General features: G+C 30.9%; 1 protein-coding gene across 4 annotated transcripts in view; it reads right to left on the bottom strand.

The window, feature by feature from the left end:
• The window catches only part of ARB2A (ARB2 cotranscriptional regulator A), a 388,747-nt gene that overhangs the window by 283,971 nt on the left and 90,566 nt on the right, over positions 1-14,210 (bottom strand). For all 4 annotated transcript variants that reach the window (XM_081054485.1, XM_081054484.1, XM_081054486.1 and 1 more), the window contains 2 exons: positions 7,207-7,272; positions 1,233-1,424 (listed from right to left, as the gene is read on the bottom strand). In XM_081054485.1, the coding sequence (XP_080910611.1) occupies positions 1,233-1,424; positions 7,207-7,272 (258 nt within the window). The remainder of the gene's footprint in view (positions 1-1,232; positions 1,425-7,206; positions 7,273-14,210) is intronic.

The raw sequence follows: 14,210 nt of genomic DNA, 5'->3' as shown, positions 1-14,210 counted from the left end.
CAGTACTAAAGTATTTTCTCTTTCTAATGATTTTCTTAATAACATTTTATTTTCTCTAGCTTATTTTATTGTAAGAATATAATATATAAAACATATATATATATAATATATATATTATATATATATATATATATGTACACAAAACAAGTGTTAATTGACTATGTTATAGTAAGCTTTTGGTCAACAGTAGTCTGTTAGTAGTTAATTTGGGGGGGAGTCAAAAGTTATATGCAGATTTTCAACTAAGTGGGGGGTCGTTGTTCAAGGGTCAACTGCATTAACATTTCAGAGTTAACAGAGTAGGGAACATATTATCCTTCACCTTTGTAATCATCAGTTTATTAAAGATACCTTTCTAATTTTAATTACAAAAATGTAATAATGTACCTCTTATAAAATATACATGCATGCATATATTCCTAACTTTACATTCTTATATTATACAAGATGCCACTTTACCTTTTGTTTGAAGAAAAACTGTACTCATATGTGAAAGAAACCCTTAAGAATATGACAGTAAAACAAAAACTCTCAAGTAAAACCCTTAAGAATATGACAGTAAAACAAAAGTATACAAACATACAGAAGTAAAATGCTCGGTCAGAATAAACAATTTCACTATTATAGGAAAGAAAATCTTGAACACAATTTTAAAATACCAATTTCTAAACTGTTTGAATTCAAATAAGAATCAAGTAATTCAGTAAATATTGCATGTTACTATTTTGTACGTATATTTCTTATGCCTAAAATCATTTTATTTGTGTCTCTAAAGAGTTTTCTAAAAAAATGACAAAAAATACTGAACTATTCCAACTCTTCTTTTAAAGAATAAGAGATTAATTTAAAGTAGCAAATTTCCTTTAGTTTCTAACTTCACTAAATTAGGAAGGAAAAGATTACAAAAGAATCATATTTATTTCAAAAGCATTTCAATAACATTGATAAGTACACGATAGTTTGTGACACTGTAATAATAAACAAAAAAATTTTAGAATTGAAAATATTCATTTCAGACATTATTTAAATTTTTGTACAGAAGGTATCATTTTGTTTTTAATCGTAACCGCAAAATAATGCAAAATAATTCTTCATTACAAATAAATAACAATAATTTAAAGATAAGATTATATTTAGGATATACTTTTGAAGAGATATCTTAAAATAATTTATCACACATATTAAAACAGAGCTATAAAATGTCAAAAAAATATAAAGAAAATTGTACTTACATTCAGAGCTCTCTTAATAAATGGTATCTGTGTGCCACTGTCCAGATCTTCATTTATAATAAGCCTTCTAGCCCACTGCCCTGCCCTGACAACACCGCTACCATGAATTAAAACCATCAGTTTCTGTGGATTTGTCAAAGCATCCTCACTCATGAAGATAAAACTCTTTGGTTCACTTTCAGTGGCATCTACCTGTAATTTAAAAAATAATAATAAATAAATGTTTTCTGATCAGGCATAAACATAAATTAGAAAACTAATGATTACTATAAATGATAAAATGGCTATTACAGAATTATACAAGTAAAAAAACCTTTAAAATAAAATGAAAATATTCATGAGATTAACAATTATACATAAGTTGGAGGAGCAAAAAGGACATCATACTAATTTAAATACTGTGTTTCCCCGCAAATAAGACTTAGCCAGACAATCAGCTCTAATGTGTCTTTTGGAGCAAAAATTAATATAAGACCCGGTCTTATTTACTATAAGATCGGGTCTTATATAATATTATATAAGACTGGGATAATATAACATAATATAATATAATATAATATAATTACAATATAATTACAATATAATTACAAGTAATATAATATAATATAATATAATATAATATAATATAATATAATATAATATAATATAATACCGGGTCTTGTATTAATTTTGGCTCCAAAAGACGCATTAGAGTTCATGGTCCGGCTTGTTTCGGGGAAAAATGGTATGAAAACATAAAAAAAAATATTAGATATATATGTTTCCCTACATTATTGTTGTATATTTAGTATGATAGTATCATTACATATAATAATGAATAACGGTTTGAAGTCTACCTATTGTCTAGATACTATGTGAAATGTTTTAAAAATATTATCTCAACTAATCACAACCCCATTAAGGTGGAACTATTATTATACTCATTTATAGATGAAGAAATTGAGAGTTTAACGTGCCCAAGGTCACATCTATAATTCTATAATAGACGCATACTGCACAGAAAACAGAAACATCCAATTGAAGGATCCACCTATTGGAATATCATGCATTATCTATGAATACTAATAAACTTTTAAAAGGTGGGAGAGGAAACTTCAAAAATTCAAAAACCTACTGTTCTATGTAAATGGACTTTGAAATTTCATTCAGAGTATGAACATAGGATTATATCACAATTATTTTAGGAAGGAATATTTGTATACTCTGATAATCTTATTTTATGTACTAGTTATCTATAGGCTGGTAAGTATTTTATTCATTTTGATCATACTTAATATTTTAGTTTAAGCTAGATGATGTATTATTTAGATTTGAAAGATTCAAAAGACTTTTAGGAAGGGATAACTCCCCAACCTTGTATTATATATGCCATGGCACACACCGAGTAGTATTTCGCATTAGCAATGGCAAATAACTAGGACTGGAATTCTTTGTGCAGCCAGATCAGAGACAGAAGCTAAAGTCCTGATGGCTGGTAATGTAGACATCCTGAAACAGAGAGGGTCAGTCTACATGCCATGTACGCAATAGTTCTTCACTTCGTCAGCAGTATATATTTATACAATTATTAAAATAATAGACAAAAACTCTAGATATAAAAAATACCCTGAATTCTAAATGTTCCCAGTCACTGTTCCTGGGAAGAGAAAAAAATTAAAATTCCTCTACTTCTAAAACAATCAGATTGATGTCAGTAATAGATACTTAACCATTTTTGTCAACAGAGCACAAAGGCCAATTATTTCAGCAAGAGGAGCCTGGCCACAGTGATAAAGGAAAAATACCACCTTCTCAATGGAGCCTTCCCTGACCACCTCATTTAAATACCTCCCCAAGAATTCCCTAGGCCCTAGCTCTGTTTTATTTTCCTCCATAGCACATGACACAATCTAATATATTGTATGTTTTACTTTATATATTTTTTTGTATATCTGTTTATTAACCATCTGTTTCCTCTACTAGAATGTCAGTTTAGGAAGGCACAAACATTTCTGTTTGTATCTAGCTATATTCCCAATATCTAAAAGAGAGACTGACACATTACAGGCACTCAGTAAATAAAGGAATGGATAAACTTTTGGAATATGAATCTCATCAAGCATCACCAGTGACTTCCTTTAGATAGAAGGCATTTAACTAAATAATGCACACTATAACTGGTTATCACACTTCCTGGTTCAGAAAACATATATTGAATATTAAATTCAAACACGATTATAAAGAATTTTAAAAAGAGCTGCACAATGCTAAGATTTAAAGTGATGTAATTATACTTTTATTATTAGTAATTAAATATGAAGGAACAGAGATATGAAGTGTAAAACAATCACATTAGCTTCAAGTTCATAAGATGCCCAGAGCAAATAGATTACAGTGATGACAGCGGGTACCACTGAAGTCACAGAGGAAGAGAAGTGGATGAGAAAAGGGAAAACCAAATCTAGGTAATTTCCTTTTAGCTAAAAATATTATATGAAAACAGAGGAATTATTTCGTTAAAGTGGCTTAAGAGAAAATGGCGACTAAAACAAAGAAAAAATTAAAAGGCTGTAAGTGTATAATAAAAAAGGCCAAAGAGGTTTCTGGTCATTCATTTCCCAAAGAGTACATTTAAACATGCACAAATAAAAGTGCCTCTTAAAGTCGGTGAGGCCTTAATGAATCCGGGAATGGCCATGGAAATGAACATGTTTATCTTAATGAAAAACACCTGTAGCTATGGACTTGCCAGTACTGGCCCATCACTGTTTTTTGTTTGTTTGTTTTTTCCTATTTGACCAAGTCCCCTGTTACCAAGGAACTCAGTCAATTTTTTTTTTTTATTAAAGTTTATTGGGGTGATAATTGTTAGCAAAGTTACATAGGTTTCAGGTGTACAATTCTGTATTACATCATCTATAAATCCCATTGTGTGTTCACCGCCCAGAGTCAGTTCTCCTTCCATCACCATATATTTGATCCCTTTTACCCTCATCTACCAAGTCCCTCCCGCCTTACCCTCTGGTAACCACTAAACTATTGTCTGTATCTATGAGTTTTTGTTTCTTCATTTGTTTGTCTTGTTCTTTTGTTGTTTTCAGTTTTATATACCACATATTAGTGAAATCATATGGTTCTCGATTTTTTCCTGTCTGACTTATTTCACTTAGCATAATAATCTCAAGATCCATCTATGTTGTCACAATGGCACTATTTCATTCAATAGTGTCAATTTTTTTAAGCAATGGAATGTTGGTACTCTAAATTTCATAGTAATCACTTTAACACTGGAAGAGTATGTATTTTCAGAAGATAAAAATGTGATTTTTATATTATAATGTTCAAAATTTTTTAAGAGGCTATAAATGTAGCCATGAATAAATGAATAAAGTTTTACTTGAACATCCATATAAGTTAACATTAAAAGTATGAGAACATTAGAAAAGTGAAGGAAAAAGAACAATGAAAGTGAATGTAATGGTATTAAGGACTAAGGAGTAAGAGCAGTATTTGAGCTGATTATTGGTTAATATTCATCTCGATTTAACACAGAACTCTGACTCTGCAGTTGGTAACTATAACTTAATCTGTATAAAGTTAGTGCTAATTTTCAATAGTAAAATATCTATCTGAATAATTTTTCTTCATTAACTTAATTAAGATAGAAATGGTTGTTCCAGGGCCATTTATCTTCAAATAATAGTAATTCATTAAGCTGAGCTTTCATTAAGAAATACATACATATAAAGATTATTTCAATGTACCACCCCACTTTATTGATAAATCAACTTCAAAGACCGACTGGTCAGTGAGACTGCACCAAATAATTTTTAGCAGTAACAATTCATTTGGAAATGCTCATGAACCCCACTAATCGTGATGTTCATTTAAAACTGATTGAATAAACTGAATGAAAATTTTGTAGCCAAGTTATTAAGTTAATTCATGTATCCAGTATTCTATACAAGTATGAGATACTACAACTGAGAATATTTTGTACCTACATAAGTGAAGTGGGGAGTAAACATGAGACATGATCATGATCTTCATTATCAAATCATGAGCTCCATAAAGTGCTGTCATTTAGAAAAGTAACAAAGCAAGTTTTTCTTTCCTTATTAAATAGTTCAACTATAAAATTAAAACTTAGTTCATCATCAGTAGAAAAAAGTTAGGTGGTATTCCTTTAGTGAAAAAGAACAATTGTACCAAAAAACAAAACAAAAAAAACAAAACACACTCACTGCTACCATCTACCTCGGATTTAAGAGAACTCAGGAGAAAACTGTAAGTTATGGAAGAAAATTTTCACTACTACATATAATATGTGATGATAATTTAAAGAGAGATTAATTTCCTAAAACAAAAGAAATTTTGTTTATTTTCAGTTTATAAAATCAGGAAATCTTTACTAGCCAAAAATGCACATGACACTTATTATAGGTCTTATGTAATATTAAACTCTTTCTATGCTTATTAGCTTTATAGTCTAAATGTAATGAGAGGAAATTAGGTAAAAAAAAAAAAAAAAAAAAACTCTGTCTAAACCTAATTTCAGGCTTTCTATAAAAGAAATTAATGAAACTTAATCATATAACATGATCTATATGGCCAATTATCTTGTGATTTGTTCTGGAAATCTAGGAAATTGAAGTGAGTTTAAAGGTTCCATGAAACTAGAAGTATTATAGAGAACTCAATATTAATTGTGTTGTAACAATTAATTAACCTAGGGCTCTTTAAATATCATTCTTCAAATACTTTGAAAGAAATTAAATTTTAAAAAATGAAGACTAGACAAAGTGATAAAAATTCTACATTGACATTTAGAAGATCAAATTCAATACATAGTTTTAATAAAATAACACACTAGGCCTAAAATGAAAACTAAAACAAAAAAGTTTGAATTCCAAAAGGACTAGTATATTCACTCTCTTGGTTTTCATGTATTTTTAAAGGAAGGGAAAGTTTCCAAATAAACATTGGCTATTACATAGAATAATAGTTTATTCACTGGTACTTCATAAGCACTTGGAATAGAGCTTGGCACCCTTAAATAAATATTTGTTGAATGAATGAATGAATAAATGTATAAATAATAATGTGAACTGTACTTGAGGTTATCTACATAAAATTAAATATAAAACAGATTTTTTTAAAAAAAATTGAACATGGAATTAATTTGTGAGGACAGATAGTATAAAAAAAATCCTCAAACCCTACAATTCATAGTAGAATAATATTACCCAAAGAATTTAAAGATGTCATGCAAAATTTCATGAAAACAAAATTCTCTATGTGCAAAGTCTTGTGCCTTAAATGAATTACTTTTGTTAAGCCTCATATATATCATAAAATCAGAAAGTTGTCAGGGAGAGCAAAAATCATCTAATCTAGTCTCACCATCACTTCATACATAAGATTACTATTTCTCCATTTGAAAGCTTAATATTTCATATTTCACGTTAAAAACAAAAAGGTTTTCTTGAGAATTTGAATCTGAGAACAAATTTCAGACTTTTCACTCTGAAATGGCAATCTGCAAAATTTCAAAAAAATGTTCCGGAATTTGGGACTATTGAGAGGAAATAACATAGAAATAAAATGTATAATAAAAATGAAATTATTAAAGAGATGGTGAATGTCTAATGCAACAAAAAGTACACTGGTTTACTTCACTTCACATAAATAAGTAAAAATAAATTATATCAATAAAATGAAGGGTAGAAAAAAGGGTAGTCTTTTAATTCTGTTATCATTTAAAAAAACACTAGAAATCAGTCTTTCCTTTATACTGAAGAGTATTACTTTTTGAGAGTTATTGTGCGCAATGAGATTAGATATACTGATAGGCATTTAATGCTACCTTTATCAATATCAAAACACTAGGATCTTAACATTTAAACTTATCATAGTTAACCTAAAACAGAAGTTTTCTTCTTAATTGAAAACTATTTTATTCAGAAGTATAAACATTTAAAAAAATTGAACTTACTGGAATAGAGATTTTTTTCAAATTACAGTCCTTTTCCAGGAGTTCATACACATACTTCGTGATGATCTAAATAGGAAAGAAATAACACCATAAGATGCAATGTTGTCCATTATCAAAATTCACATAAATTATTATAGCTTATTGCTCTGACTTTCTCTCTATCTGAGAATGTTTTTACACAAAATTAAGAGACTCTTTACTGAGTACTTGCAGTGGTTTACTTCCTGTTGTTGTGTGAATAATATTGGCCTTAATACTAAAGATCAGGACTAGTTAATATAAACTCACAAACAAGGACTTCCTATTTTTCAAAGCAATACTCTTTTTTTCAGTATTTTTACAGTGTCTTTCCCCTATAATTTCCCTATAGATATTATTTCTAATATAGTACTATTGTGACTCTGAATCCCAACACTTCTTTTGTGTTCACTGAATCTAGGAGGAAATGGTCAGAGGTATTCTACACACAAAGAGAAAACTGATCCAGCAAAGTCAGGCACCACTGGATAATACTGGGTGTGGTAGGCAGAAACATGGCTACCTAATGATGCTCTCATCCCAACTCCCAGAATCCGTTAATATGTCACATTACATGTTAAAGGAGACTTTGCAAATATGATTACCATTAAGAACCAAAAATGGGGAGATTATCTTGGAATATCTGAGTGGGCCCAACAAACCATATAAATTCTTAAAAGTGGAAGACTATGGAAGAATAGAGTGCCAGAAAGATGCAAAGTGAGAAGATCTTCATTGGCCAATGATGGTTTTGAAGATGGAAGGAGATTCAAGGAATGTAGGAGAAAAGGCTGATTCAGAGCCTGGAGCACAGAAAGTACAAGGTAAATCTAAAAAAAATATTTTGCACCAAAAATTAAGAAAATACTGAAGAAAGAGTGATGAATAAATGTTAAAAGGACACAAAACCTGCTTGATAAGAAACCATCTAGCCAAATCTCGGTTAGTAGAGGCATCAAACTAATGACTTCAATGGATCACATAACTTACTGAATAGAATAAGAATCTATGAGTCCATATAATGTGATGGCTCGGCACGAGGTCAGAGGGATAGTGGATGGAGGGAGGGGGGTTCACAATGTGAGGGATATACATGATGAACGTCTAACTATTACCTTGTCTTGTACACTTGAAACTAATAAATTAAAAAACAAAGAATCTATGAGTTCATAATGATATCAAGTAAAAAGAGGGAAAAAACCTCTTTCTTACACTGGAATGCCAATTAATGCATATAGAAGAAATGATAGAGTTAGAAAGTCATCAAAAGATGCTAAAATTAATACGTAGAAGTTTAATAAATAACATAGTCTCAAGTATCTTCTCCCAAATTACTGATAAATTACAAAGAGAAAAATAATAAGTAACTATGTGGTATAATAAGTAACTATGTGCCAGGTATGTGACCTGGCAGACATCACCAATATTGGAGCAAACGGAAATCATGTACTCTTAATACCATGCATTGAGGACAAAGACCACATCTAAGCTACTTTTGTTAAAAATGCAATCTAATTATGAGAATACATATGACAAACTCAAATTAGGGGTTATTCAACAAACGTTGTATACTCCTCAAAAAATGTTAATGTTAAGAAAGATAAAGAAAGGCTTAAGGAATGGTTCCAGATTAAAGGAGAATAAAGAAACATGACAGCTAAATGCAATGTGTAAATCTGGATTTAATCCTAGACTTAAGGAATATCAGCTATTAAATACATTATGTGACAGCAGAACTTTTTAAACATAGCTAATACTGAATCAATATAAAATTTCCTAATTCTAATAATTGTACTATAGTTATGAAAAAAATAATAGGAAATAAACAATGTATTAGTGGCAAAAGGAATAATGGTTTCAACTTTACTTTCAAATGGTTTAGAAAAAACAATTATATAAGTAGTATACAATACATGAGGTTCCTTGTAATTATATAACTTTTACGTGTGAAATTATATCGAAACAAAACATTTTAAAACTTCCCATACTGTCCATATTCCTAGTTCAGGTGTTATTGACACTGCGTCTATTTCCACAAGTATTTTATTGGAAATGAGGCAGATGACAAACAGGGTAACAACAGTTTCCTTTCATTAAAACATTTTAATTTATTGAAATATTAAAGAAGACTATAGCTATACTTGAGATAATTTTCATACATGATTGCCTGTCAAGCCAAGGACTCACTGGAGCAAGCCCTATACTTGCCGTGTTTGTTCATATGTTCATACCCCACCTAAAATGCTCTTAACTTCCCCCATTTTCTCCAATTGCTCAAAAGACAATTCAAATGCTACCTCCGACTTGAAGTTTTCACTGATGCTGTGAATGACTCCTCCTTTCTTATGACATTTAGCATTCCATCATGATTACCTCACATTCTCATTTGCCCACTGAACATATTCTACTTTATTGTAGCAAGAACTACCCTGTAGATGCACAATACATGAACAATGAATGGATGAAAAATGATTGGTCGTGTTTGCAAACGTGATATTTCAATTCATAAAAAACTGTAATACACTTTAAAAAACATTTTAAAAATTAATTTTTATTGAAAGTAAATTCACAAGTTTCAAATTAAACACGAAAACAATATAAAACAATATACACTGAGAAGTCTCCCTCCCTCCCCTGTCCTCCTCCATGGGTGCCCCCCTCACTCTGTCTCCTATTGGTAATCTTACGATTTAGTTTCTGATGCATCCTTCCAGTGTTTCTTAGTGCCAATACAAGCATATAAAAATGTATTATTTCCCTCTCGTTCTTAAAAAAAGACAGTATACTATATATGATACACACTGTGCTGCACACTGTGTTCTCATTATCTTCTCTTATAGCAGACTAAATATATCGTGTTACTTTATCATCTAAAAATTTATACTGATGATCTACTTTCTCAGTAACAGAGACCTTTTATATTCCTTTTTTACTAGTCATAGTATTCCATTGTGTGGATGTACCATAGTTTAATAAATTTCAAAATATTTAATGCTTCTCAAAAATATTCACTAAGTAACACATACATAACCTTAAGTAATGTTTATTAAATTCTATGCAAATTAAATTTACAAAAATTATTACATTGAGACTTAGAATCATTTAAAATAAAGATCCACCCTATAAGTTAGTCAATTATTTTTTAAAAATTACACCCTTTCCTTTTAATGTCCCATTTATCTAAACTCTACATTCCATCCCAGTTTCCTCCTAGGAAGGGATGGAGGGAGGAAGGGTAGGAAAGAAGGAGGATGAGATAGAGGAAGGGACGGACACAGGGAAAGAAGGAAGAGGAAAAAACATAAAATTTCTTTTAATCATTTTATATTGTTATTGTTTTAATGTTTTCAGTAATGTTAGTTTGTCTAAGCCTAAAAGGGCTCCTCCAGCATCTTTACATTAAAGAGATATGAATGGTATGACATGAATGGCAATGCTGTCTGATTGGAAAAGAACATCTACCCTGGGTGGATATCCTCTTAAGTAAGAACTATACCTTAAATTTCATGGAAATCATCTCCATCTCATCCCTGTTTCCCCCTTATTACCTCTTATACTTCATTCTTAGAGTGTACTTTCTAAACTTTAAAAAAAAAATCTTTTGAAGTAGCTGTTTTTTCAGCACGTCTTTGAAATAAAATGAATTCCTCCAACTTTCCATTAGCATTCCTGGAGTTCTAGTCTATGAGTATATCCACAGTTGTTCTTCATTTATATCAGCTTCAGATTACTTGCTCTCACATTTTCCTTTCACCTACTTTAAAGAAAAGTCCTCCTTATTCTAAACCTTCCTTTTTTTCCGGTAACCAGATTCTTAAATAGCTTACCAGACAGACAGACTTGAAAATGTATCAAACGAACTACAGATATCTCCTCTAGTGATTTTATAGGCACCTCAAATTCAGTATGTTCAAACTGAATCCATCTCCAAACCTATTTCTCCTCCAGTGTGTTCATCAACTCCGTAAATGGCACTGTCATCCACCTAACTGTTCAAGACAGAAGCGTAAATGTCATGAATCCTTCTTCTTCATCCATCCCTTACAATCAATCCCCTCCAGTTATTGGAAGATCCCCACATTTCCCCATCTCTACTATCACCATTCTAGTCTATCAACAGGTTATTATCTCTTCCTTGGACTGCTTTTGTAGCCTCCTTCTGCAATATCTAACATGATAAATCGTCCTTCAGATCCTATCTCCTGTCAGCAGACATATTACTCCTTTAAAAACGCAAATCTAATGGTGTCCCAGTGCTGTAAGTAAGGATAAAGCCCCAATCCTTAAAACAAGCAAAGTCCTACAGATCTGGCTCCTGCCTACTTCTCAAATTTCATCCTATAAAACTCTTTCCTCATTCTCCATATTGTATAGCCACACTGACTTTCTTTTAAATTCTCAGATGTATCAGGATCTTTTTCACCTCAGAGCCTTTGCAAACGATGTTTATTCACCTGGAATACTTATCCCATTTTTTGCTTATGTAGCTTTAATATCTTCCTTGCCTGGCCTCCAATCTATCCTCAACACACAGCTAAAAATTTTGTATTTCTCCTTCCTAATAACACTTAGATTATTAATAATGTCTTTTCCAATATCTGTCTTTGCCACTAGATTTTAAGCTTCTGGAAGAGAAGCAACTATATATATTTCTCTTGGGCTGAATGTCTAAGACCCAACTCATGTAATGGCAATCAAATATTTTCAAATATTTTCAAATTATTTTTAAATAATGATAATAGCAAACATATGCATAGCACTCATACTGACATAAGTCCCTTTAATAAATATCCTTTAATCTTTACAACAACCCTATAAAGTAAAGGAGGAAACCAAAGCGTTTAAAAGGTTAGATAACCTGCCCATGGTCATACATCTAAATAAGTCATACAGTCTGAGTTTAAAACTAAGCAATCTGTCTGCCCTACAGTCTAGAATATATTTTCTGAACTTTCATGATATTGTATCTCCTATGTTACATAGTTCATATATAAAGATGTTACGGGAACATGGGAGGTAAAACTGAAATTGAAGGGTAATTAGTAACCTAGTACCAGTAGGCAAGAATAGAAACAAAAGAGGATGCTTAAAGTGAGTAAAGTAAAACCAAAGTAATTTTAATTGCCTAAACTATGCATTCTTAACTTGTGAACATCCTCTTGATTGTCTGATGAAATCAACAGATTCTTCTCAGAATGTTTATTTTTTAATTTATTGGGGTGACAATTGTTAGTAAAATTACATAGATTTCAGGTGTACAATTCTGTATTACATCATCTAAAAATCCCATTGTGTGTTCACCACCCAGAGTCAGTTCTCCTTCCATCACCATAAGTTTGAATCCCCTTACCCTCATCTCCCTCCCCCCACCCCCCTTACCCTCTGGTAACCATTAAACTATTGTCTGTGTCTATGAGTTTTTGTTTCTCATTTCTTTGTCTTGTTCTTTTGTTGTTTTGGGTTTATATACCACATATCAGTGAAATCATATGGTTCTCTACTTTTTCTGTCTGACTTATTTCGCTTAGCATTATACTCTCAAGATCCAACCATGTTGTCACAAATGTTCCTATATCATCTTTTCTTACAGCCAAATACTATTCCATTGTGTATATATACCACAACTTCTTTATCCATTCATCTATCAAACATTAATAAAAAATACAGGATTACAAAGGACACCAATTATATTAAAGTTGTCCAAAAAGTTTTAAAAACCAAATTTCTATTATAATGTATGCCCTTCTTTACTGATGTATTTTAGGTATATGTAGGACTATCATATCATTTAAAAACCTAAGTAATTTTTACCTATGACAAAGTCACAAGATTATTAATATTACTATTTTTTATGTCTACATGTATAATTAAAAGAAATGTAGGTTAGCAGTTAGTAATAAGAAAGACATAATTTTTATCCCATTGAGAGTCACAGACCCTGCGCCTAAATCCTACCCCCTTGGGTTAAGAATGGCCTAAGCAGCATCACCTGGAGACTATAGAGCCTTTCCATGTCTTACCCTGACCCAAAAGGAAAAAATGGTCTGACCAGGATATTTTCTCAGATGTACGCTACAAAAAGCACTATTTTAGATTCCTTTCGGGCTATACAAATTTATATGATTTTAATTTTTATATTGGGTATATTTAGATGGTTGGGCATGGAACACTAGAGTCCAAATTTTCCTATTTCTCTTAATAATATTAACATCTGTGTTTCAAAACCTAGAAGAATGAAGATTCCATGGTTACTGAATTCAAGCACTCATGACAACACCATCACTGTGTCAGACAGTTAGGTAAAGAATCCCACTAACTTTTCATGATCTTTTTATTTTCTCACTCTGTTACAGTAAATATTGATAAAATATGACCTCAAAGGCAAATAGATATGTTTGAATGACTTTGCATTGACTTTTATTAACATACTCAAGGAAACATTATAGTGCACATATCTAAGGTAAACTAATACATGAAAATAAAAGGTATAATAACAGATATTACTGAGCCAGAAAAAAGAAACAAGCTATAAATCAGATATTGTACCTGTAAATAATAAATTGCCTATAAATTATTTACTCTACCTAAGGAAAAACATTCACATATAAAATAAGACCACACTGTATTAGGGGTAAAAAATTAGGTACACTGATAAACTCAGAGTAGCCTTTGCTATGCCATCTGAATTTATGAAACTGAGATAATATCAGCAACTATATTAGAGATTAACAGTTTGCTCCTTTATCTTTTTCTTCAAAACAAGGTAAAGGCTACTCCCTACAATGATGGCAGGAAAAAAAAAAGATACTAGTTTTACCACTCTTCTGTTACCTTTCCACATAGAGAGATTTATCAATTTGACAAGAAAGTCTTTCTTAAGCCAGAAAAGAAGACAATTGTATTAAACATAATAGTGTGGATTCTACTGGGAACCACTAGTCTAAGAAAGAGGGGCTATCTTATTAAGTCAAGAGATACTCTCTTTT

Source organism: Rhinolophus hipposideros, assembly GCF_964194185.1.
Source record: "Rhinolophus hipposideros genome assembly, chromosome: 7".
Taxonomy (NCBI): Eukaryota; Metazoa; Chordata; class Mammalia; order Chiroptera; family Rhinolophidae; genus Rhinolophus; species Rhinolophus hipposideros.
Note: the sequence above shows the minus strand (reverse complement) of the source record. Positions and strands in the feature narration are given on the sequence as shown.